Source organism: Ursus americanus, chromosome 2 (assembly GCF_024610735.1).
Source record: "Ursus americanus isolate L20-20 chromosome 2, mUrsAme1.1.p, whole genome shotgun sequence".
NCBI lineage: Eukaryota > Metazoa > Chordata > Mammalia > Carnivora > Ursidae > Ursus > Ursus americanus.
Window position 1 is genome coordinate 12,795,052 of NC_142128.1, and position 22,581 is coordinate 12,817,632.

General features: G+C 37.9%; 1 protein-coding gene across 5 annotated transcripts in view; it reads left to right on the top strand.

Annotated features, from left to right (window-relative positions):
* AUTS2 (activator of transcription and developmental regulator AUTS2) overlaps positions 1–22,581 on the top strand; it is a 1,104,184-nt gene that overhangs the window by 504,673 nt on the left and 576,930 nt on the right. For all 5 annotated transcript variants that reach the window (XM_087868306.1, XM_045786143.2, XM_087868320.1 and 2 more), the window contains one exon: positions 5,074–5,109. In XM_087868306.1, coding sequence (XP_087724432.1) covers positions 5,074–5,109 — 36 coding nt within the window. The remainder of the gene's footprint in view (positions 1–5,073; positions 5,110–22,581) is intronic.

Below are 22,581 nucleotides of genomic sequence, written 5' to 3' on the forward strand. Positions count from 1 at the left end.
ATGGTATTTGTCTTTCTCGGACTAATTTCATTTAACATAATACTTTTAGGTTTATCCATGTTGTCACAAATGGCAAAATTTAGTTCTTTTTTATGGCTGAATAATATTCCATTAAAAATATACCACATTTTCTTTATCCAGTCATCTGTGGATGGGCTTGGGTTGCTCCCATATCTTGGCTGTTATAAATAATGCTGCAGTGAACACGGGGGTGTATACACACACACACACACACACACACACACACACATATATCTTCAAATTAGTGTTTTCATTTTCTTCGGGTAAATAAGGGTAGTGGAATTGATCATATGGTATTTCGGTTTTTGATTGTTGGCCTGTTTTTACTTGAACCCCCCCCAGTAGTAATTCCCACTCAAATATATTTTGTGTCTTCACTAGCTATTAGTAATCCTATCTCCAAGGCACATTTCCTAGGATTAAGATTTCAAGTTTTTAAACTTGTCATTGTTTTTTAAAATGCTACAGAAAATGCATGAATGAGCTTGCTTTGTGACCTTTACTAGAAGCGTACTTGGCCATGTGATTCTTGGCATGATCTGTGCTTTTTACTCCCAAGAGAGAAAAGCCTAACAGGAAGGTGGGTAGGCAAGGATGTCAGACACAATTGGTGTTGTGGAAGAATTTTTAAATATTCTATTTAAATTAGCCCTAGGGGGGCGCCTGGGTGGCACAGCGGTTAAGCGTCTGCCTTCGGCTCAGGGCGTGATCCCGGCGTTATGGGATCGAGTCCCACATCAGGCTCCTCTGCTAGGAGCCTGCTTCTTCCTCTCCCACTTCCCCTGCTGTGTTCCCTGTCTCGCTGGCTGTCTCTATCTCTGTCGAATAAATAAATAAAATCTTAAAAATAAATAAATAAATAAAAAAATAAATAAATTAGCCCTAGGGTCAGAGCATGTATCCTCCTCTTGGGGTTGGAGTACACATCCATCCCATACTCAGAGAGCTGTAATAGTAGCCATGGCCTCTGTGTGTACATGTCTAATGGAGGGAGCACATCTATTTTAGATGGATAATCAATTTTGAAATCCCTTGTTGTAGGTAAGCTGTTAAAACAGAAATGCTAACTTCATGAGTTTAATGAGTAGCTTCAATGATAGCTTAGTGACAGAGATGGAAAGAAAGTCAGGTAGGGAGCAGTGAGGAAGAGTAGAATGAGCGTTTAATGAATATCCACTTGCACACTTGAATGTCAGCAGCAATGTTCTACCTCCTGGAAAATGTCTTTCAACCATGCATCCCATTACTATTCCTGCAGCCCATGTAGCTTGGTGATTGAGGCAGAGTGTTTGTAAGAAAGCCCTCCTTTGCAACATAATGAGATCGAGGTGGGTAATTTGCAGAGATTGCTGGAGCAGTGGTCAAACCTAAAAAAAAAAAGAGAGAGAGAACCCAGCAGAATGAAAAGACCATGTGAAACAGGAGATAGATGGCTTATAATGAGCCCCGAAATCGCATATCAGATAGCCAGCAGGCTGGCTTTTCCTCCTATCCTTGTCTTCTTACTGCTAAGCACTTTCTCTTGCTCTGTTTTCTCTCTACCTCTCGTTTCTACCTCGTGCATTGAAAATATGAGTGAATTGGCATCTCTGCCATTTGAAAAAATAAGAATAAAGCCTTTTTCATTATTCAACAGAAGTATTTGCCTAAATATGGGTGTAAGTATTATTTCAAACGCTTTTGAATCCAAGGACACTTTTATTTGTTGCATTCTTTTTAAAACATCTCTAGTTTTTCAAGCCTCATTTTAACTCCTCATCTTTTCTAGATTCTATGGCAATTTCTGCTATATAGTTTGGACAGAGTCTGCCTTCTTTCTACAGGAAAAAAAAAAAAGAAAGAAAGAAAAGAAAGAAACCAGGAGGACCCCTCCTCATTAGATATTGACTGGGGGCAACGCAGAAAGTTGAAATGAACTTGATTCCATCAAATGGTTCAGTGGTCAGGGCATCACCACTTCTTCCCAGGCCTTTTTACTTCTTGGTGTCTGTCTCTTTCCCATGTGAGATATTGGTGCCAATCTCTAAATCCACATCTGTAATTTAATAGCTAACGTAACACCTTTCAAACAATAGAAAAGCTATTTCTAGACATTTATTCCATTTATGTAGCATAATCTGTTTTTGCCCATGGCTTCCGGTATTCAAAGAATTTCTGACTTGGAAGAAAGATTAATGCTATCAAATATTTGCATCTGTATTAGAGACAAACTTAGATTAGGCATTTATGATCGAGACTCTTCTGGGCCTTCTGGCTAGCAAGGTCTAAGGGATGTGATGTGTGTCAGGGGCTATCAGTGAAACCCTGACTCCTGTCCTGTGGCTAGTCTCAGAACTTCTGTTATCTGTACCTGATAGTGGAAGTCTTGTTGGTGACCAGGCATAGTGTCCCAGTGAATACAAGGCCATAGTCACACCCTTGAGGTTGAAGAAATGGACGAGGTGGTACCTCTTTCAGAGATGTAATTTCTGTTCAGATTTTCCAGTGGTGATTGAAGGGAGCTGGCAATTAGCCAAGAAAAATATGGTAGCTAAGAGAATAAGAAGGGAAGAAATGTCAATGCTATGGATGTTTGGCAAAGTAGATTAGGAGGATTTCTTTACAGAGTTTTTTTGCCAGGTCCAGAAATCACAGCTTAATGCCCCCAACTTTTTCCTCTTTAGAAAAAGAAGCGAGTACAGTGGTTTGACAAATGTGGGTAGCCTCCGACCATAAGGTTCTCTATGCTTTCTAGCAGGTACTGAAACGCTAATGGACCTCTAATGTACGTGAGGATATAGTGTCTGTGTTCTTTCATGTGTCTGTCTGTGTTTGTGTGTGTGCGTGGGGGGGGGTGTTATAAGGCAGGGTGCTTAAATGCTTTGTTGCATTATGTTAATTCCTCGGCAGTGCAATCAAATTCATGTCGTAATTAAAGCTGTCAGTTGGAAGGCAAGCCAATCGCCACGAAAACACAGCATAACAAATGAAGTGAAATGATTCTGCGTGTAGCTATACAATGCTTCGCCAGGCATGAAATTAAATAAGTAATTTGATGTTGACATCAGAAATTGAAATGATACCCACTGTTCCCTCATTCAGTCAGACCTGCATAAACAATAGCCAGAACAAATATGCACAACAAAGCCCTCTTTTCCACCCAGCTCCCTGAGTAATGTACAATATATATGCAAAATGAGTATAACAATGCTTTCCGAGACCTGAAGGATGTAATTTTCTTTGGTATACAATAAGATGATATGTATGTGGGGGTGGGGAGGTGGGCTTGGAGGGGTACTTCTGCTTCTGGATAAAATACATTTGCAGGAAGGAGGGGGAAATAAAAAACCTGAAAGAAACAAGTCCCATGTTCTTTCTGAGTAATTCATCCTAAAATGAGTTTACCTCCCAGGGGCATGACTCCAGGGTGGTGGAGACCTAAGTTGGCTTTTGCCTTCCTCTGTTCCATGGAGGGCTATGGGTATCGAAAACAGGTGATGCTGTCACATGGCTAATCACTGCAATGAGAAGCTGTCTCCATGGCTACTGTGGCTCTCCCTACATACCATTTATGGGATCAAGAATGCAGCAAGATTTTTTTAAACCAAGTCCAGTGTGCAAGATCACACATCTGTTGTCCTTTATTCCCCTGAGCCTGTCTGAAACACCTAGGTGAAGGAAGTTGTGCTTTGGGAAGTGCATTTAGGAATGCCCCAGAGCATTCTATTCTTCTTTGATGTGGATGCTGTTGATACTTACAGCACTGTATTTCCTTCTCAGGAAACAGTTTAAAATCAAGAAGATTCACATCTACTGTATTTTTGGAGATGCTAAATTCACCTAATCTTCCCCCCCCCATGCAATCCAGTGTCTCATATATTTATACATTAATTGAACAAATACTTGTTACATGCATCCTGTGTGCAAAGCATCGTGCTGAGCACTGAGCAAGCAGTGATGACTTAACTGTATGGTCCCTGCTATCTGTAGTATGCAAAGCAGGGAAAGGACATTTGGGTGGAAGAGCTAGAGGTGAGCTGAGTAACGCTCCTTGGGGGTAGAAGTCAGCCCAGCCCGGGGAAGGTGAAGCACCTGACCCAGGCTAGTCAGGGAGAAGGCCTTGCTGGTGCAAGGACACCAAGCTGAGACCAAGAGACCACCCCCGCACTAGCAATCTTTTTGTTTCAAGCTTATTTGGGGCCTTTCTTGTTCATGAACAGACAAAAATTTAAAAAATTTGTAATGAGAGGTTTTGAGAAAAGAAGAGACAGAAATGCAAACAAGCATGGATCATAGATAAGTTTAAAACAAAAACCGAGTTCTCTTTTTGGCCTCTTTGCCTAAAGAAGTGCAAACCTTTCAGAATCATTTTTTATTTATTTATTTTTTTAGTTTTCTGAGTGTCAGAACTGTGGAAGCCTAAATTGATAATTCTTGTGACTAAAACCTTCGGAAAAATGGTGCTTTTCACTGCTTCCCTTTACCCACACATTCTTTGCATTTTATTCTACTAATTATGTTTACAAAATGTCTCATTTTTGAAAAGCACTCTGTGTGTACTAACTGGTGCCTTTAGGGAATAAACTGGCAAGTAGGTCATACACTGGAAAAGTCATCCAAACCCACTGGGCTTTTATTTTCAAGTCAGTCTGGGCTTTTTCCTCTTGCCTGCCCCTTTGCGGCCACAAAACTGAGTAGCTTGAGACCAGGGCATTGAATGTCAGCAAGTCAGGGAGGCAGGCTGATGCGTGTCTGTTTAGTCTCAGTGCAGGGCGAAATGCCATCATTAATTCATTACCCAGCTGCCTGTCAAATAAATTGGCAATTACGTCCACCGCAGAAGCTTGGAATTCAGTAAATAGCACGTTAGCATCTCTGAGTTGTTGAGAGATGTAAAGGGGAAAATTAAGCCAACACGGTGTTTGTATCAGTAGCAGATGACAAGGGGCAGCATACGCTAGTGATGTGATGTAGCGATGAAAAACTCGCAAAGGGCTGGTAATGAGCTGTGTGGATTGGAACGTGTTAAAAACCATTGCTGATTTTCCACTTTGTCTTTATGCTTTATTGCAGAGTTCAGCTCCTTCCAGCTTGGGAACAGGCTACTTCGTAAGTTTATCTCAACTTCCACATGTATGCCTTGCGTTGGCCTTGATTTACTTCTAGAATGTTCGCTCATTAGGATGTGAAAAAAAATCTGAGAAATCCCCTGCCAGTCCTAAAGAGCAGACTGATGCCCATCCTTTCATTAGGATTATTTTATTTTTAAGCAATTGGGCCCTAGGTCAGTCTGAGATGTAGGTGTCATTCCTAGGGTACTTCCTCCTTCCCTGGCAGCCGCAAAGGAAACCTGACTGGCTCACGCCACCTTTCCTACATAATTGTTTTTTTAGTGACAAGTGTCATGTGAAGGATGGAATTCAGATTATGTATTGAGGTCTTATTCACTTTTAAGATCCCTTAAAGAACTTTCTACATATACAGTGAATTGCCTTAAAAAAAAAAAAAACTTTTGTTGAGAGGTGGTGTTTTAATGGATGTTTTCCCTTACAGTCTGGGTACATGGCCTTTAGATTTCCTTGAAACAATCATGGAACTCCTTGTTTTAGCAAATACAAGTGTATTATTTTTATTTCTAGACATTTCTTTGTCCTTCGAGAGGCGTGGGGATGGTGTCATACCTCAGGGATTATCTCATAGATAATTTTCTCATAGAGAAATTGTCACTTCATTTCTTTTGTTTATAGCAAAATCACCCTTTCTAGATTCAATAATCTTTTTCAAGATCTAAATGAAAGAGAGTTACAAATAGGCATTATTTACACAACAGGAAAACATGCTCGTGTGGAGGTTCAATGTGGTATTTAAAGGAATCTGATCTGTGTTCTGAGTGATGAACACTGATACGCTAATGCCTGCTCAGCATTTTCTGAGAAAATAATGAAATCATGAAAATAAAACAAAGTGGAAAATAATTACTGATTCAGTTTAGTTGCCTTTAAATTTCTTTCCTCTAAAATGCTAATTACGCTGGTTTTCTTCTGCCCACACATTTCTCTTCATACATTTACATTAAATATATGAAAACCAGCATCATTTCGTTGAATGATAAGTCTTTTCCAAGCTTGGCAGAAGTAGCATATTCTAAATGTTGATTTTTTTTTATCTTAATCTATGATAATGAGGAGGAAAAGGATGAGGATAAAGATTTTTCGGTACCTGCTTAATACAGTCAGCACGCTCATCCTTGCTCCTTATTGTGGCTGAATATTCATGCTTACAGAAACACGCAGGATGCTGAAGCAGTCGAAATAACAGAAGTAGTCCATCTGCCATGTCTTCACACCAGGCTGGATGTGGGTTGAGATGCTGGAAGTAAAATCTGGAGACTGCCAGTGTCTGTTCTCTGTCCAAAAGCTAAATTATCCTTCTTGGCTTTCTTCAGTAGAACAAGGCCCAAACCACTAACTTAGCCCTTGATCACTTCGAGACTGAACATTCTAGTATTTTTTTTTTATTGCCAATATGATAACCCTGAAAGAAGAAAGTCATCTGTAGAAACATCAAAAATTTTATTATGCTTTTTGCCACTAATTTTTCTAATTCCAGGAGTGTTTCTTTTTTATTCTTTAATAATACATTCTTATGAGGAAAGAGTCTGCAGTTACTAATCTAAAATGATTTTTATATTCACACAGTGTTGGAGGAGTATAAAAGTTTGTCCTTTGGTAAAATTGCTCTTAGCGTTACTTTGCTTACATAAAAAAAAAATCAGTAGTAATATTAGCTTACACGGAAAAGATATGTACCATATGCATGGTCAGCTCTGAACTATGACAAAAATGCTCTACTGAGAGTGTGTTTCCAATAATGGGTTTTTTCTGTTACCAAAGTGCAAAATCTATTGATATTTTTGCCAAGTTCTCATCAAAAAGTGTCTTATGTTTCAATTTTCATGCCAACAGTATCACATGTAACACTTGATTTCAGCTACTAACATCAGCATTGGTGAGTTTCATGCTTCTAAGTGGAAATAGTATATTCACAACTTGTAAGAGTGTTGTGTCAACATGGTCTTTGTACTTTGCTTTATGATCTGTGATGTCATATTAGCTTTACTTATGTCCGTAATGAAGGCTCAGCATCAGGTAAGTGGAATGGTGATACGTGGACTCTATCCTTACTTCTTTTCAGCATCTCTCTGAAGTGTGGATGGAGGCACTTCACCTGCAGAGTTACTGCGTTATTAATGCAGTTGAACCATAGTGTGAACTCTGGTGTAGGAAAACTGAAGGCACTCGCCCTATTGGGTTTAACGACCTGGAACTGTTTTCTTAAATACTCTCCCTTGCTCCAACATTAGTCTAACGTCACCATTTCCTTTCATTTAGAGTTTATGCTCTTAAAGAGCTTTTAGTGAACTAGGGTAAAATGCTGATCATTTGTGTGCTAATAAAATAGACACCCACCCAAGTACACACACACACACACACACACACACACACACACACACTCACTCACTCACGTATGCCTGTGTACACCCCTGTCCACAGCCAGTACATTCTACTTTCTTTCAGTTCTTTCCATTTATCAGTAGTGATGTTAGAGAATTTAAAGAAGAATCCTTTGTTTTTGATTTAGTTGTATTTGTTTATGTCTCTTTGGTTTTGTGTTCCAAAGATGTCTGCTTAGGTCTGTTACTTTTCCAATTCATTTATAAGCTGAAGATTTGAGAAATGAGAACAGCAGCTAAAATCAGTATTTACATAAGCATATTGCAAAGGATTCTTAAAGTAGACAAAATAAAGAAGGATTGGAACAAACTTTTCACATTTTTGGGAGCTTTTGAATAATGTGGGTGTTATACACACAGAGAGACACACACATATATATTCATTACATACTCATGCCCAGCTCATATTCTAAATATAAATGAAAGTATAGACTAGTTGGAATCTATTTGCTTTTTAAAATTTTTTTTTTATTTTGGCAAGAGTACCAAAACTTGTTGGAGTGTGTAGGGTTTTTCTTTTTTTTAAACGTTAATGCAGTGAACACGTTTTCATTTTAATTTAAATGTTTTGGGCTATATTCTCTTCTTATACGTGTATTTGAAATGTTATTGTGCATAGTGGGTAATTGAGAACTTAGAGACAGACTGATCTGAAGCCTAGTTATGTGACCTTGGGCAGGTTATTTAATGTATGTAAATCTGCACCCACCTAATAGAGTTGTGAATTCTAAATGAGACAAGGTGTTTAATGCACACAGAACAGCTCTCATTAATAGCAAATTATTCCCATTATAGTGTGTGATGGCCAAAACTTGGTCTCATTAAGTGGCTATGTAATGTTGTGGTAGGTAGGGGATCACCGCCAGAAATTAGTGATGCAAGAAGTAAATTTTGGGATTTGTAGCTGTAGGTCAGGAACATTCTTGCAGCTTTCCGAGGAGCCTGTGATTGTGGGTTCTATCAGCTGTATACCACTTGACTCCATATGTGAATAAAAACAAATATGGAATTCACTTTCTCTGATCCTCTGTGATCACCATGATGTTAGAATGAACTCTTGTAGGCTGTCTGTGTATTACAGTTGTTTAATTTGTCCCTTAAAGTCCTTTGCTTATTTTCTCCCTCAGACTTGAGGCATTTAAAGACTGCTGACAGCTCTTGAGGTTGGGCTGGAACAGTAAGAAAGATGTGTTCAAAACATTCAGGTGTTATGAGGTTGTGTCACGTCTTTGCTTCTCCCTGACCCCCAAAAGAAAAGGGGATGCCGTAGCGTACCTGAATGAAGTACCTGAAGCCAGGAGAGTGACAAGACCAGGGAAAACATCTCCTGGTTGCCAGTGGTCTGATGTGTCATCACAGGAAGGTTTGGGACTCAGTCCTTACAAGCACTTGAGCTCATATGTGTAGTTGGTAGCTCCTGTTGGTATAGGGGTCACTGACTTGTCAGGCTGAAATTGATCCCTGGTATGAAGAAAGCTTTCCTTCATTCTGCTAAGGTGTCCTGCCTACTTCTCTGGATAATTTTCAGCCTTCTGCCAAGTTGGAATCTAAGTGTCTTTGGCCAATAGTGTCAAATAGCTTGGATCCTGCTTTTGTAAACTCCGGTGATCCAGAGATTTACTGTAATGGTTCCCAACTAATAACTTTAATTCTCCTCAATTGCATCACATTTAGCTAAATATACATACTTTAAGATTATCAAGGAAACGAACCCACTTCTACGCAATGATTACAACGACCACGTCACATAATAGAGGGGAATTGTGGAGTGGTACACTTCTTAAAGTGCGATGTGTGCGATCACTGCTTTCCTGTGCACTCAAATTACTTAAGAAGGTGTGTTGATAGTGTTCGTAACAGGCAGTGGGATGCAAAATACTGACCTGCGGCTTTCCATCAGAGCTTTAAGGTCAGAAAGGGATTAAATTCTTTGCCCTGTTCTAAGTTTTTGACTATAGACCCTTGAAATACCTCCTGTTTTTCTTTGAATAATGTGGGTGTTTTAAAGACTGGGCTTTTCTTTTAACGGACATTTCCGACTTTTTGTCTTTAAGTACTAAGCACCTTCTCCATCAGACATTGTTCTAGGTGATGGATTACAGTTGTGAACAACCATGTCCTTTCAAGGATTTCGTCTTAAACCCAGGTCCTTTCCTTCCTCTGTGGTGCCTTTTAAATATTTTTGACACATTGCATTTAAATAAGTGGATTTCAGCTCTACTGAGAACCTAACATTCTTTAACTTTATAATGTTTCTCTGGGTTTTAACTTTAGAAATGCAGCTACATCAGCCTGGCCTTCAGAGCAACCCCATCCCAAGTCATCTTCCTCCCCACCTGCTAGTACTTGCTGGTGATGCTGGGAGAGAATTTTGTAGTTCAGGTATTTAATCAAAACCTGTCAAATGTTTAAAGATGAGTGATGCTGAGTATTTTAACATGTCTCTCAAATAAGACTCTAATATTTGTATTTATTAATAATTACCTGGGTAAATGAATTATTGGCCATTACTTAATTACTGACGAGTTTCCATTATAATGGAAATTTCTTAAAAATCTGAATTCCATCAGAGATCTCCAGTTGTTACTGGGGCATTTGGACTCATTGGTAAAAGATTGAGTTAGAAAACAGCTCACCAGATGGAGAGTTCAGTGCATTTTAATTGTCAATATATATTAAACATCTGTTCTTCATTCTTAAGGTAAATAAGATGTAAGCTTGGCCCTCAAGTCATACACAGTTGAGTTTGATACACGGCAAACTTATCAGTCCTATGAGAAGAGTGAGTAGAGCACTTGGGAGTATTTATAAGGGTCAGTTAATTGTAGGAGGGTGAAATTGTGCAGAACTTGATGGATGTTTAGATTTTCAACAGATAAGGAAAAGGTGGAACAAAGTTTGCGGCAGCAAAGGTAAGCCCGCAGAGAAATGGCATCATTGTGTGGGATTGCTTTGACTGTATGTATCATGTTTCTGGCGAGAGGTTGGACTTGGCCACGTAGGTTAATAACAGGGAGTGTGGAGCAAAGCCAGGGAAGGAGTTGGGAGAGTGGGAGGAGAGGATTTATAGGTAGATCCAGACTTGACATTAGTGATCTGTTAAAAATGAGAAAGATGTTGAATCACAGGATCAATGACAGTGATGCTTCTTTTACTCGGAATAGGAATCCCAGGAAGGAGAGATTTGATTTTAGGAAGCTAATGAGTTTGGAAGTTAGAGTAGGTAGTTAGAAGTTTAAGTTGTATATATCTTCAATGGTGGTTCAAAGAGCTGTCCAGAGTAATGGGAAGGAACAAAGCATTGCCATGCAAATTGAAATTTATGTTAAAATATGTAAAAAAGTAGTACTTTGTGAGCATTTCACTGTGTCCTTAAAACTCAGCCTTATGCTTATCAAAAGATATCTTTGAGGTGTGGTTGTACATAAAATTTTCTTGAGTGACCTCTAGGAATTACCCAGTAAGTCACCAAAGTAGATTTCAAACATTGGCCTCAGAGGTACTCCATCTCCCAAGTGAGCACACCACTAAAACGTTTATGTAATATTTAATATACAAACATTTTAATGAATGATTTGTTTATAATAATGGAATAAAATGTTGGAATCCATCACTCAAAAGCTGGGACATGACTGATGATTTGGAAGCTACCTATTTATTGTGCAGAAACATTAGGGTAAATGCAGTCAACTGCTCTTCCTAATGGTAAAAAGGTCCCATGTTTTTGAGTTGTAACCTTTAAATACCACCCTGAGTTATAATTGAGAAAGTAACAAAACCCAAATCTCCACAGTGGGTGTTTTATTTAAGGTTAGGAACCACAGAATTAATCTTAGTTATCTTGGAGGGTTGGTTTGTACCCGGACTAAGTATCTGTGTTCTGAGTGACTTCTCTGCATAGTCACCAATAAACTCTAATTTCAGGGGCCTTAGACTAAAAATACAGTTGTACTTTCCATGTATTTATTTTTTTCTGTTTTTGATTGGGTGTGAGTACTCTTAATTCTGGGAACAGGATCAGTGAGCCATGAGCAACATACTCGGACTATATGAAAAGTACAAGTTAAATTCTGGTGAGCAGACATTTAATCATTTGTAGGATCTCCACACTGAGGTGGCTCTTCCAGCTCACCCTGAGGAAATTGTCTTCTGTGTCCACATTTTTAGTTTCGACTTTTTCATGCAGTACAAAGGAATTGAGAAATTTGGTGAACAGGATAATCAGATGAGAAAGGATCCATTGGTGTCTCCAGTTGCCACCAACCCTTTCGCACTCTCGTCTTCTCAGCATCTCTGTGAAGAGATAGGCTAGGTATTTTTAAACATCTGCTGTCTACAGGAATCTTTGTTGTTGGCTGTTGCAAACTCTAATTGAGGAGATAAGATGAAAATCTAGGTGTTCCTGCTGGATGGAGGGAAATAGCCTCCCTGTTCTCTCAGCCCCCTTCCTTCGCCCCTCAGATTCGGAGAAAATAAATCATTTTTTGGGGAAAAAAGAGATTTTACAAGCCACTGGACTAGATAATTACTTAAAGGGCCTTTGGTTCTAATATCCCAAGATCCTTGATTCTACGTCCTTTACACCTAAATGTTTGCCATGTGGGACCAGTGCTTTCAATCAGTTTTGCTGCCTCTCTTAGCTCTCCTTTGAACCGTAGGAATGCAAGGCCATGGTCCCCTTAGTGCTTAATGAACACGGCTCTTCAGTGTCAGCAATGAAAGAGATCCACATTTCGATTGAGTGACCAAGTCTGCCTTTCTTTGAAATTAATAATAATGAATAATGTTTTGTTTTTCTGTTATTCAGTTAGGGTTTAGCGTATAGAAATATTGAGGCTGTAGTCTCGTTCTCTTCCATAGCTAGTGCATCCTATTGGTCACAGAGAGGATTCAGGAAAGACTTTTTAGCAGTGTGCATTGAAAATCCTGGAGGGAATGGACAGGCCACTCATGGAATTTAGAAAGTCTCTCTCCCTCTCTCTCTCTCTCTCTATCTCTCTCTCTCTCCCCCTCCCTCCCCCTCCCTCTCCCTAGACCTCCCTCCCTTCCTCCCTTCTTCCCTTCCTTTTTTTTTTTTTTTCTTTTCTTTTTCTGACACTGGCTTCAAAGAAGTCATCCTATTCTTATTGGAGATTTCCAGGTTATAGAAATGGTGAATTAGTGGGTATGAGCTATATTATATAAAATGAGCTGTGGGCAGTGTGAAATACAAAGGTTTACTCTGACTACCCACACAGCCTTCATTTTTGATAGATTTAACTGCCTTGGAGTTTTATGGACTATCAGTCAGAATCTCAGATCAAAGGACTCATTCCTTTGCTTAACTGCTTTAAAAAAAATATTTTTTTCCTGAAATTGTAAATTAGATGCCTCCCAATCCATTGCATAAGAAACTTACAGCTTTGTGAAACACCAGGAGTATCATTTGAAAAGAGGTTAAAAAACACAACTGGGGCTTGTTAAAGAGGAAAAGTGCTGTTTTAACTCCAAGTGTCACATTTTCCTATAGTCAGCTCCAGCAGTAAACAAGAGTTATTGGAAGCTGAGATAGTTTGAGACACTTCACTTATCTCCCGATACTTGACTTCAGAAGCCAAACATTTAAAATGCATTTTGCTTGTGTAAAAATGTTTATCCATTTAAAATACAATGTCGTTTTAACAAAAGCACCCTGGTGACAAGCTGTTTAGATATCGCACAGTTAATAAACTGTCAGGTCCCATACACATATACGTGAAAAGACCAGCACAGTTATCCAAGGCTTGGCATTATAAATCACTGTTAACAAACCTTAATTTGCTTACTAGGCTAATGAATGATCTCCAATTTTCCTGTAGTAATTAGCTTCACTAACAGTCATGTTTAAAGGGACATGCCTTAGACTACACTTAATTTCTGCTCTGAAATCTTTGGTATCTGGTTTGCAGGATGGAAACAAAAACAAAATGAAAAAAAAAAAAGCAAGAAAACAAAGCCTATTAGTCTCCATTGACAGCTCTCTTGTAATAAATCCTGATTGTGGCTGTTCTCAGGTAGAAGCATTGCCAAAGGTGATGACTGTCTATTAGGGCTTATAAACTGTAATGTACTAGCAGATCTCCAATGGAGTGGTGAAGCCAGATAATTGCAGTGTTTCCTGTCTAAATGTGCTGCTGTGTGTAGTGGCCTCTGATTTTAAGGAGCCATTAAAAATGCAGCAAGGCATAACAGCTGTGGTTCCTGGTGTACTCCTAATATTTCATATGTTCATCACATCTCATAAAATCTTGCCCAAACCAACAAATGACTATGTGTACAGCTGGTCTGCCACAGAAGGAAATTGAGGAGAAACTGAATCATGCAGGTAGCATTACAGAGAACCACCAAGAACTCACTGAATCCGACAGCGTGCCACATGTCTCTTTTTTACTCCCCTGAATTCTGTTTCCATTTTAGTCCCTAAAGAGAACATTCACATTTTACCTTTTGCAAGAGGATCCTATCGGTAACCTACTTTTCCCTACCTTTGTGGGAAATAGGCCTGACTTTGCCATGGGAAGGGAGGGCTGTATCCTGTGCAGAGAAAGTCATGGGAAGTTGGTATCTCAAACCTAAACCCAAAGGACACAAGAAATTTGGTTCCTTTATAGTTTATTTGAAATACATGTTAAAAATAACTTTGGAATAGAACTAGCAATGTGATATGAAAACCTGATTTCTCTGAACAAAAGCATTAATACTAGAACATTCTGGGAAGCAAGGGAAACTAGAGAAGCCAATATGTTCTTCTAATCAAATATTAAACAGCTAAGCATCATGACCAAATGGAAGTCTAAAGGGGCATTTGTAAAGAGGCATAATATAGTCACAAGTTATTTTCATCTGTTGCTAAATTGCCAGCTTTCAATTTGGTAATTAAAATGAATCTATTATTTTGACTTCACCTGTATAGGTTTAGAGTTAATAGAACCTCTGAGTCAGAAGGGACCTCAAATATCACCTTGTCTGACTGCCAGTCTGAAACTGAACTCAGAAAACTAAGCATTGTTAGGGTAGGCTGACAGCGAAGGACTCTGACCTCATGTATTCTCAAAACAGTCCTTTATTGGCATAGCTGAAGATCCCATCAATTTTCTTACCACCTACACCTCACTGTTCTTTTGATTACAGTTAACTAACAACTCTGCCTTTTCCATATGCAGAATAACACACACACGCACAGACACACATGCATCTATTTTAACCTCTGTTGAAGTTCATCTTTGTGCGTTTAGTACACTTGTCCATTATTCAACGCTGTGGGGGTTCTGCCATCTAATACGTCATTGTTTCTCTTAGCACCATGCTGGTGAGTACTACCCACTGCCATACGTGTGACTTCCTCTTCTTCATCCAAGCTGTAGCCTACAAAATATCAGTGCTGCTAAGTTTTCCTCACTGCTCTTTTCGTAATGTCTCTTCTTTGTGGGATCTGATAGATGCGAGCTGGCTGTTACAGATTCTGGGTATTTATCTCCTTTGATGATTTTTTATCTGGAGCCGCAAAAAAAAAAAAAAAAAATCAGACCTTCTTCCTTTGTTTTGTGTATCCATACATACTTTTGGAAAGGGCTTTGAGGCCATCTGTGGACATGCTTAGTATACTGTCTCTTTTTCCTTTGTAGTCATCTTATCCAGTTTAAAAAAAAAATTAACTGGACATTATCGTGTGGATACCTTTGTTCTGCTGCAGAATGGCAAAGTAATTGACCATTAAAATATACTTACCATAGATTCCGTTGTGATGTGGGTATTCATAGCTAAGCCTCTTCAGATTATTCTAATATATGTGAACAAGCAGTATTATCTAAAATAGATAAAAGCACACACTATAAAAGAGGTGCAATTTGATACTGTATTCATGTCATAACAGATACGCATGAGTAATAATTAGAAAAAGGAGACAAATGAAGAGCTTGGTATTATTTATAATAGGTCTCTGTTATATACAGTTGCATCCTAAATGTGGAATTCTTGAATTGTGACACATGTTTAAATTTTGAGTACAGAAGACATAGTAAATTTATTTTTGAAATTTTTGCAAATTCTAAATTGGTCAGGCCATGAAATTACATTCTGTTTTTTTTTTTTTTTCCCTCATCTTTCAAATGAAGGTTGGATCAAGGTGCTCTTTAAAAGGGTATTTCAGTGTCAGTGGATGTGTTGGAAAGGCTGTTGTACAACCAATTAAGAGATTATACATGTTCAGGGACCATTTGTATAAGTCATTTTGTGAATGAGGAAAGGAAGATATCTTTTCCAAAGTCGTACAACTAGGGGAAGAATTCAAGTTGAGAATTGAGCTTAAAAACATAAAACTATCCTGCCAAGAGGCTGAATACTTAACTTCACATTGAGCAATAGGAAAATAGGATCTGCTTTTTTTTTTTTTTTTCCCTTAACCTTTTGGGAACATAGGCCAAAGGATAAGTTTTGTCTATCTTTGTTTTACCTCACTAAATAGACATTAAAGCAAGTGGTTCCTTATCTTCAGCTAAGCATAAAGCCTTAGTTTTTCTCTTCCAAAAAGAGGTTATATAAGGGGCGCCTGGGTGGCTCAGTTGGTGAAGCGTCTGCCTTTGGCTCAAGTCATAATCTCAGGGTCCTGGGATCCAGCCCTGCATGGGGTTCCCTGCTCAGCGGGGAGCCTGCATCTCCCTCTGCCTGCCGCTTCCCCTGCTTGTGCTCTCCTTCTTTCTCTCTCTCTCTCTCTCTGACAAATAAATAAATAAAATCTCTAAAGAAGTACACAGTTTTCTAATGACATGATGCTGAACATCTTTTGATATGCTTACCATCTGTATATCTTCTTTGGCGAGGTGCCCGTTCAGGTCTTTTGCCTATTTGTTAATCAGGTTTTTCATGTTTTTTTTTTGGTTGGGTTTTAAGAGTTTTGTTACATGCTTTGCATAAATAGTCCATTATCAGTTTTGTCTTTTGCAGATATTTTCTCCCAGTCTGTGGCTTGTCTTCTCATTCTCTTGACATTGTTTTTCACAGAACAGAAATTTTTCCTTTTAATGAAGTGAAGCTTATCAATTATTTATTACATGTGTTGTGCCTTTGGTGTTGTATTAAGAAGTCACTGCTGTACCCAGGCTTATACAGAGGAATGTTACAGTTTTGTGTTTTATATTTTGTCTTTGATATATTTTGAGTTAAATTTTGTGTAGGGTATAAGGTATGTGTTTAGATGCTTTGTGTTTTTCTTTATGTGAATGTCCGGTTGTTCCACCGTTTGTCAAAAAGACTTACCTTTGCTCCATTGTATTGTCTTTGCTCCTTTGTCAAAGATCAGTTAACTGTATTTCCGCTTATTTCTGAGCTCTCTATTCTGTTACATTGGTCTGTTTGTCTCCTCTCTCACCAGCACCATAGTGTCTCAATTGCTGTAGATAAATAATGAGTATATTAGTTGTTATTTATTCATAGTAAGTCTTGAAGTTGAGTTACATGAGTTCTTCAACCTTGTTCTTCTCCATCAACATTGAGTTAGCGATTCTAGGTCTGTTGTGTTTCTCTATAAACTTTAGAAGCAATTTGTCAATAGCCATAAAACACCTTGCTGAGATTTTGAGAAGAAATGACATCTAGACAATATTATGTCTTCTTTTTCATGAACATGGAACACCTTTCCATAAATTTAGTTCTTCTTTGGCCTCTTTCATCAGAATTTTATAGTTTTCCACACATAAATCTTACATACGTTGTAAGTTACTTACAAGTTATACATCTTGTTAGATTCATAACTAAATATTTCATTTTGGGATGTGCTTATGTAAATTATAATGCCTTAATTTCAAATAACACTTGTTCATTGCTGGTCTATAGGAAAGTAATTGATTTTTGTAATATTATTAACCTTGTATCTTGCAACCTTGCCCCATCACTTATTAGTTGTAGGAGTTTCTTTTGGATTTGCTACATAGGTGATCATTTCATCTGAGAACAAAAACAATTGTATTGTTTCCTTCCCAGTCTGTATACCTGTTATTTGCGTTTCTTGTCTTACAACATTAGCTAGGACTTCCGGTATGATGTTAAAAAGAAGTGGTGAGGGAGAACATACTTGCCTTGCTCTTAAGCTTGCACAAGAAAGGTTTACGAATTTTACCATTAAATATGATGTTAGCTGTAGATTTTTTTGTAGGCATTCTTTATCAAGGTGAGGAAAGTTCTTTTTTAATCCTACTTTGCTGAGAGCTTTTATCATAAATGGGTACTGGATTTTGCCAAATCTTCTTCCTTGCTTTTCTACTTGGTAATGATGTGTCTTTTTTTTTTTTTAATATACTGTTGGATTTGATTGCTAATATTGAGGATTTTTACATATATGTTCATGAGAGATAATGGTCTATATTTTTCTTTTCATCTAATGTCTTTGTCCAGTTTTGATATTAAGTTAATGCTGGCCTCATAGAATGAGTCATGAAGTATTCTCTTTTTCTATCTTCTGGAAGAGACTTTAGATAACTGCTAAAATTTCTTCCTTAAATGTTTAGTAGAATTTGCCAACAAGCCCATCTGGGTCTGGTGCTTTCTGTTTTGGAAAGTAATCAATTATTGATTCATTTGTTTAATCAGACCTATTCAGCTTACCTATTTCTTCATATGTGAGTTTTGGCATAGTGTGTCTCTTAAGGAATTGGTTCATTTCATCTAGGTTGTCATTTATGGCATAGAATTCTTCAAAATATTCCTTTATTATCTTTTTAATGTCTATGGAATATGTAGTGATATCCCTTCTTTCATTTCTGATATTAATAATTTGTGTCTTCTTTTTATCATAGCCTGGGTAGAAACTTAAACTGATTTTATCGAGCTTTTCAGAGAACCAGCTTTTGTCTTTTTGACTTTCTTTATTGATTTTGTTTTCAATTACATTGATTTCTATTCCAATTTTGATTATTTTTCTTCTGCTTACTTCAGATTTAATTTGCTCTAATTTATCTAGTTTCCTAGGTGAAAGCGTAGATTATTCGGTTTAGATCTATCTTCTTTTCTGATATATACATTCAGTGCTATAAATTTTCCTGTAAGGACTGCTTTTGCTGTATTCCACATATTTGGATGTATATTTTTATCATTGTCTAGTTCAAAATATTTAATTTCTTGAGATTTCTTGTTTGACCCATGTGTTATTTTAAAAGGTGGTGTTTCCCGGGAAGGTTTTTACTACTCAAAACTGTCACTTTCAGGGCCTCCACCCCCCACCAGCCCAGAAGCACCGATTTGTAACAAGCTCCTGAAAAGATTCTGGAGGAATCAGCCCAACACATGTTCATAGGCTTTAGGGGTGTGTGTGTGTGTGTGTGTGTGTGTGTGTGTGTGTGTGTGTGTATAATGTAATTTTAAAGTAATCTCACCAGTTGTAATTACTACTTGATTTAATTACAAGTGTATTTGTGTTAGGGATTTTTTTATCTGCATCTTCCCTTTTCCTGCTATGGTATAGCTTGTCCAAGACTCATTTAGATATTTATCTAAATCTGACTCTGTATTTTATTTGATCCTTCGTCTGCCACATAATTTGTCATACTTAAGCAAAGACTTTTATTACTTCCTGGATGCTGTCTTATTTGGGAGAATGGAAGAAGACTGCATTGGTTCTTGCTACAAGTTTTTTTTGTTTGTTTGTTTGGTTTTTTTTAATGGGTCCATTCCTCTATTTTAGAAAATTGCTGTGAGTTTTATTTATATTAAGTTACGTGTTTGAAAATGGAACCTCTAGTTTTAAACCTGTCAGTTTCTATGTAATTAAGATTTCTTTAAGCAAAAGATAGCTCATTTCATGTTTTTATTCTTGATTCCATTCATCAAGCTTATTTTATTGTTTTTTTATAATCCAGCAATAGGCTCATTCTTGCCTCATTTACTCTTTTGAAGCAATGGAATTATTTATGTATTTTAACTTTTTCATTTTCTGCTTTCCAACCCCCACTTCCATTTGGTCCTGTAACATGAAATTTGCAAAGCGTGAGCCTGAATAATAAAGGATCACTTCCTTGATTGCTAAACATATATTATAGTGACTTTAAACTCATTTCAGGTCATCGTGCTGCCAATTAGTTTGATTACAAGCATTTAAGCTGTCACATATAAAGCCTTCTGCTTCCTAGGGTTTCACTTTCAAATCATGAAAACTGAGTGCTCTGTACTCTCTATGTATGCAGCTCCCTTTTAATATTTCAGTCAAAACCTAGGCCTCATAAAGATCACCCACAGTTTCAGAGCCTGTATAAAGACAATGAGCGATTTTGGAGCAGTGGCACAATTTCATTTTAAAATTTATTTAAAAATATAAAATTATGTTCATGTGTACATATGTGTAGGTAGGTGACTGTTAAAAGCACCTTTCTTTTCATTTTTGGATATAGTCCACATTTACAAATCATTAAAACTTCAGGATTTAAATATATGGTGACTGATATTTAGTCTGTGACTGGAAAACTTTCAGAGAATTAAAGCAAAGGAGAGGTTCTAATGCAACACCTTCAACATAGGGAAATGGCCCAACAGTGTTGGGAGATAACCCCCCCCCCCAAAATCAAGGTTATTAAAGTTCTGTAGAGTTGATGAGTTTGTTTAAAGATGTTTTGAAAGCAAGGATAAAATCATGACTCTCAAACATTACAAGATGTACATATTTTAAAGTTTTTATTTAATAATGATGGAACTTGGCAGATATTATAGCCAATTGATAGGAGACTCAAATGAACAGACGTAATTATAGATGAGGAATATTGAAATGAATGTGCGAATGGAAGCTCAGTTGACTTTGAAGGAAGTCAGTTGAGCCTCTACCTGAGAAGACAGAATTTGCTTGATTATATACGATAATTATTTTCATTGTTATCACGTATCCACAACTTACACAGTTAGAAATTGGCTTTCAGGGGCGCCTGGGTGGCTCAGTTGTTAAGCGTCTAACTTCGGCTCAGGTCATGATCCCACGGTCCTGGAATCGAGCCCCGCATCAGGCTCCCTGCTCAGTGGAAAGCCTGCTTCTCCCTCTCCCACTCCCCCTGCTCGTGTTCCCTCTCTCGCTGTGTCTCTCTCTGTCAAATAAATAAAATCTTAAAAAAAAAAATCGGCTTTCATGGATTCAGAAAAACGTAATGCTAAAGAGTACACTATAGACAATGCTTAGTGTTCCCATGAGGCAAAATTTCTCACCTGTTTGATCAAAAACAGTCTCAAAGGAAGGTTGGTTTCTATAGAAGTGGCCTATATTATTTTACATGGGTATAGCAGGAGTGTCAGTTCACTATATAAGGCCTTTTCAAGTTCACTTTTCTTGGAAGGTTTTACAAGCATTTCATATTGAACTTCTAGAAGTCTCTATTTTTGTGTCCTAAGGCTGGAAAACCAAATTCAGGAAACTCTATCCACCACCTGCATTACCTTGTATCCAGAGGACCCTTGAACAATACAGGTTTGAACTGGGCGGGGGAGGTTACCAATGTATGGATTTTTTTCTCAACAAATACAGTATAGTACTGGAAAGGTATGTTCTCTTCCTTTATAATTTTCTTAACATTTTCTTTTCTCTAGCTTACTTTAAGAATATATTATATGTAGATTTTCTGCTGTGTAGGGGTTTAGGGTCCCTAACCCCCATGTTGTTCAGGGGTCAACTGTATTTAGGTGAATTTCTTTTTTCTCAAAGTTCCCCAGATACCCCAAGGTGGAACAGACATTCCTTTCTGTTTGTACAGCTGGACCCTGTCAGTCAGATACCAAGCTCGTTTGTCTAGTGGATTTTGTAAGTAATGGCTCCGTAAAGTCAACCTTATTTCCTTAACAATGTCTAATCATATCTGATTAAATGAGCATTACTCTAAAATATGGCATTCCAGACAAGGCCTTAGAATTTTTCCAGGCATGTCCTGGTAAACAGGAAGACCAATTTTATTGAACCTATACAGTAACTATATTGCCATGAAAAATAAGAAGACTTTGAGTTTCTCAATTCTGAGGGGGCAGGGAGCAAGGGTGGACAGAAGAGCCAATGAGAATGAAACATTATTTAAAAAATATTTACAAATATTGTAGTTTATAAAAGCAGAATATACTAAGCCATTATGAGTTATAAATAATTTTAAAAGAGAGTCATCTTATATATATATATAGAACGTTAAAAGAAATAGAACATGAAAACAGTATCAATGACATTCCTGACAAAACAACCATTCGTGAACCCTCAACAGTTCATCTAGCCTTATATAGTTCATTTTTGCTCCACTGGATATTGGGTTATTAATCTCATGAATTATCTGCTTCTCAAATAAGAAGAGTTCTGGAGATCCTGACTCAGCCCACTGTCCTGGTCTTAAAGTTAGCAATGACATCAGAGACATGTGCACAAGAGCCTCTGCTTTGAGGTCTTAGTTATTTGAATTACCTGGTACAGTCCTATTAAATGGGGTGCTTTGCTGAAGTCCAGAACTCTCTTCTGGCCCATTGCTGCATGTAGAGCTTTCAAGGAAACATCAGAGCAAAGCAAAAAAACGTGTAAATGATACAGACTTAAAATTTTCAAAAATGAGGGGTGCCTGGGTGGCTTAGTTGTTTAGCATTCAACTCTTGATTTCAGCTCAGGTCATGATCAAGCCCCACAAATGGCTCTGCACTTAGTGCACAGTCTGTCTGTCTCCCTCTGCTGTCCCCGCCCCCCCCCCCCCCCCCCCCGCCCCGCTCGCTCACTCTCTCTCAAATGTTAAAATTTTCAGAGGTGAAAAACCGGGGGCCACCTAGGTGGCGCAGTTGAGCATCTGACTTCTGGTTTTGGCTCAGTTCATGATCTCAGGGTCCTGGGATTGAGCCCCTCATCAGGCTCCGTGCTCAGTATGGAGTCTGCTTGGGGTTCTCTCTCCCTCTACCCCTGCCCCCCATGTGTGCGCTCTCTCTCAAATAAATAAATAAATAAATAAATAAATAAATAAATAAATAAATAAATAAATCTTTTTAAAAAGTGAAAAATCTGATGAAAAATCTTAACTTATTAATAATGAAACCAAGAAGGAAACTTGGTTGTTTTTATGGCATGC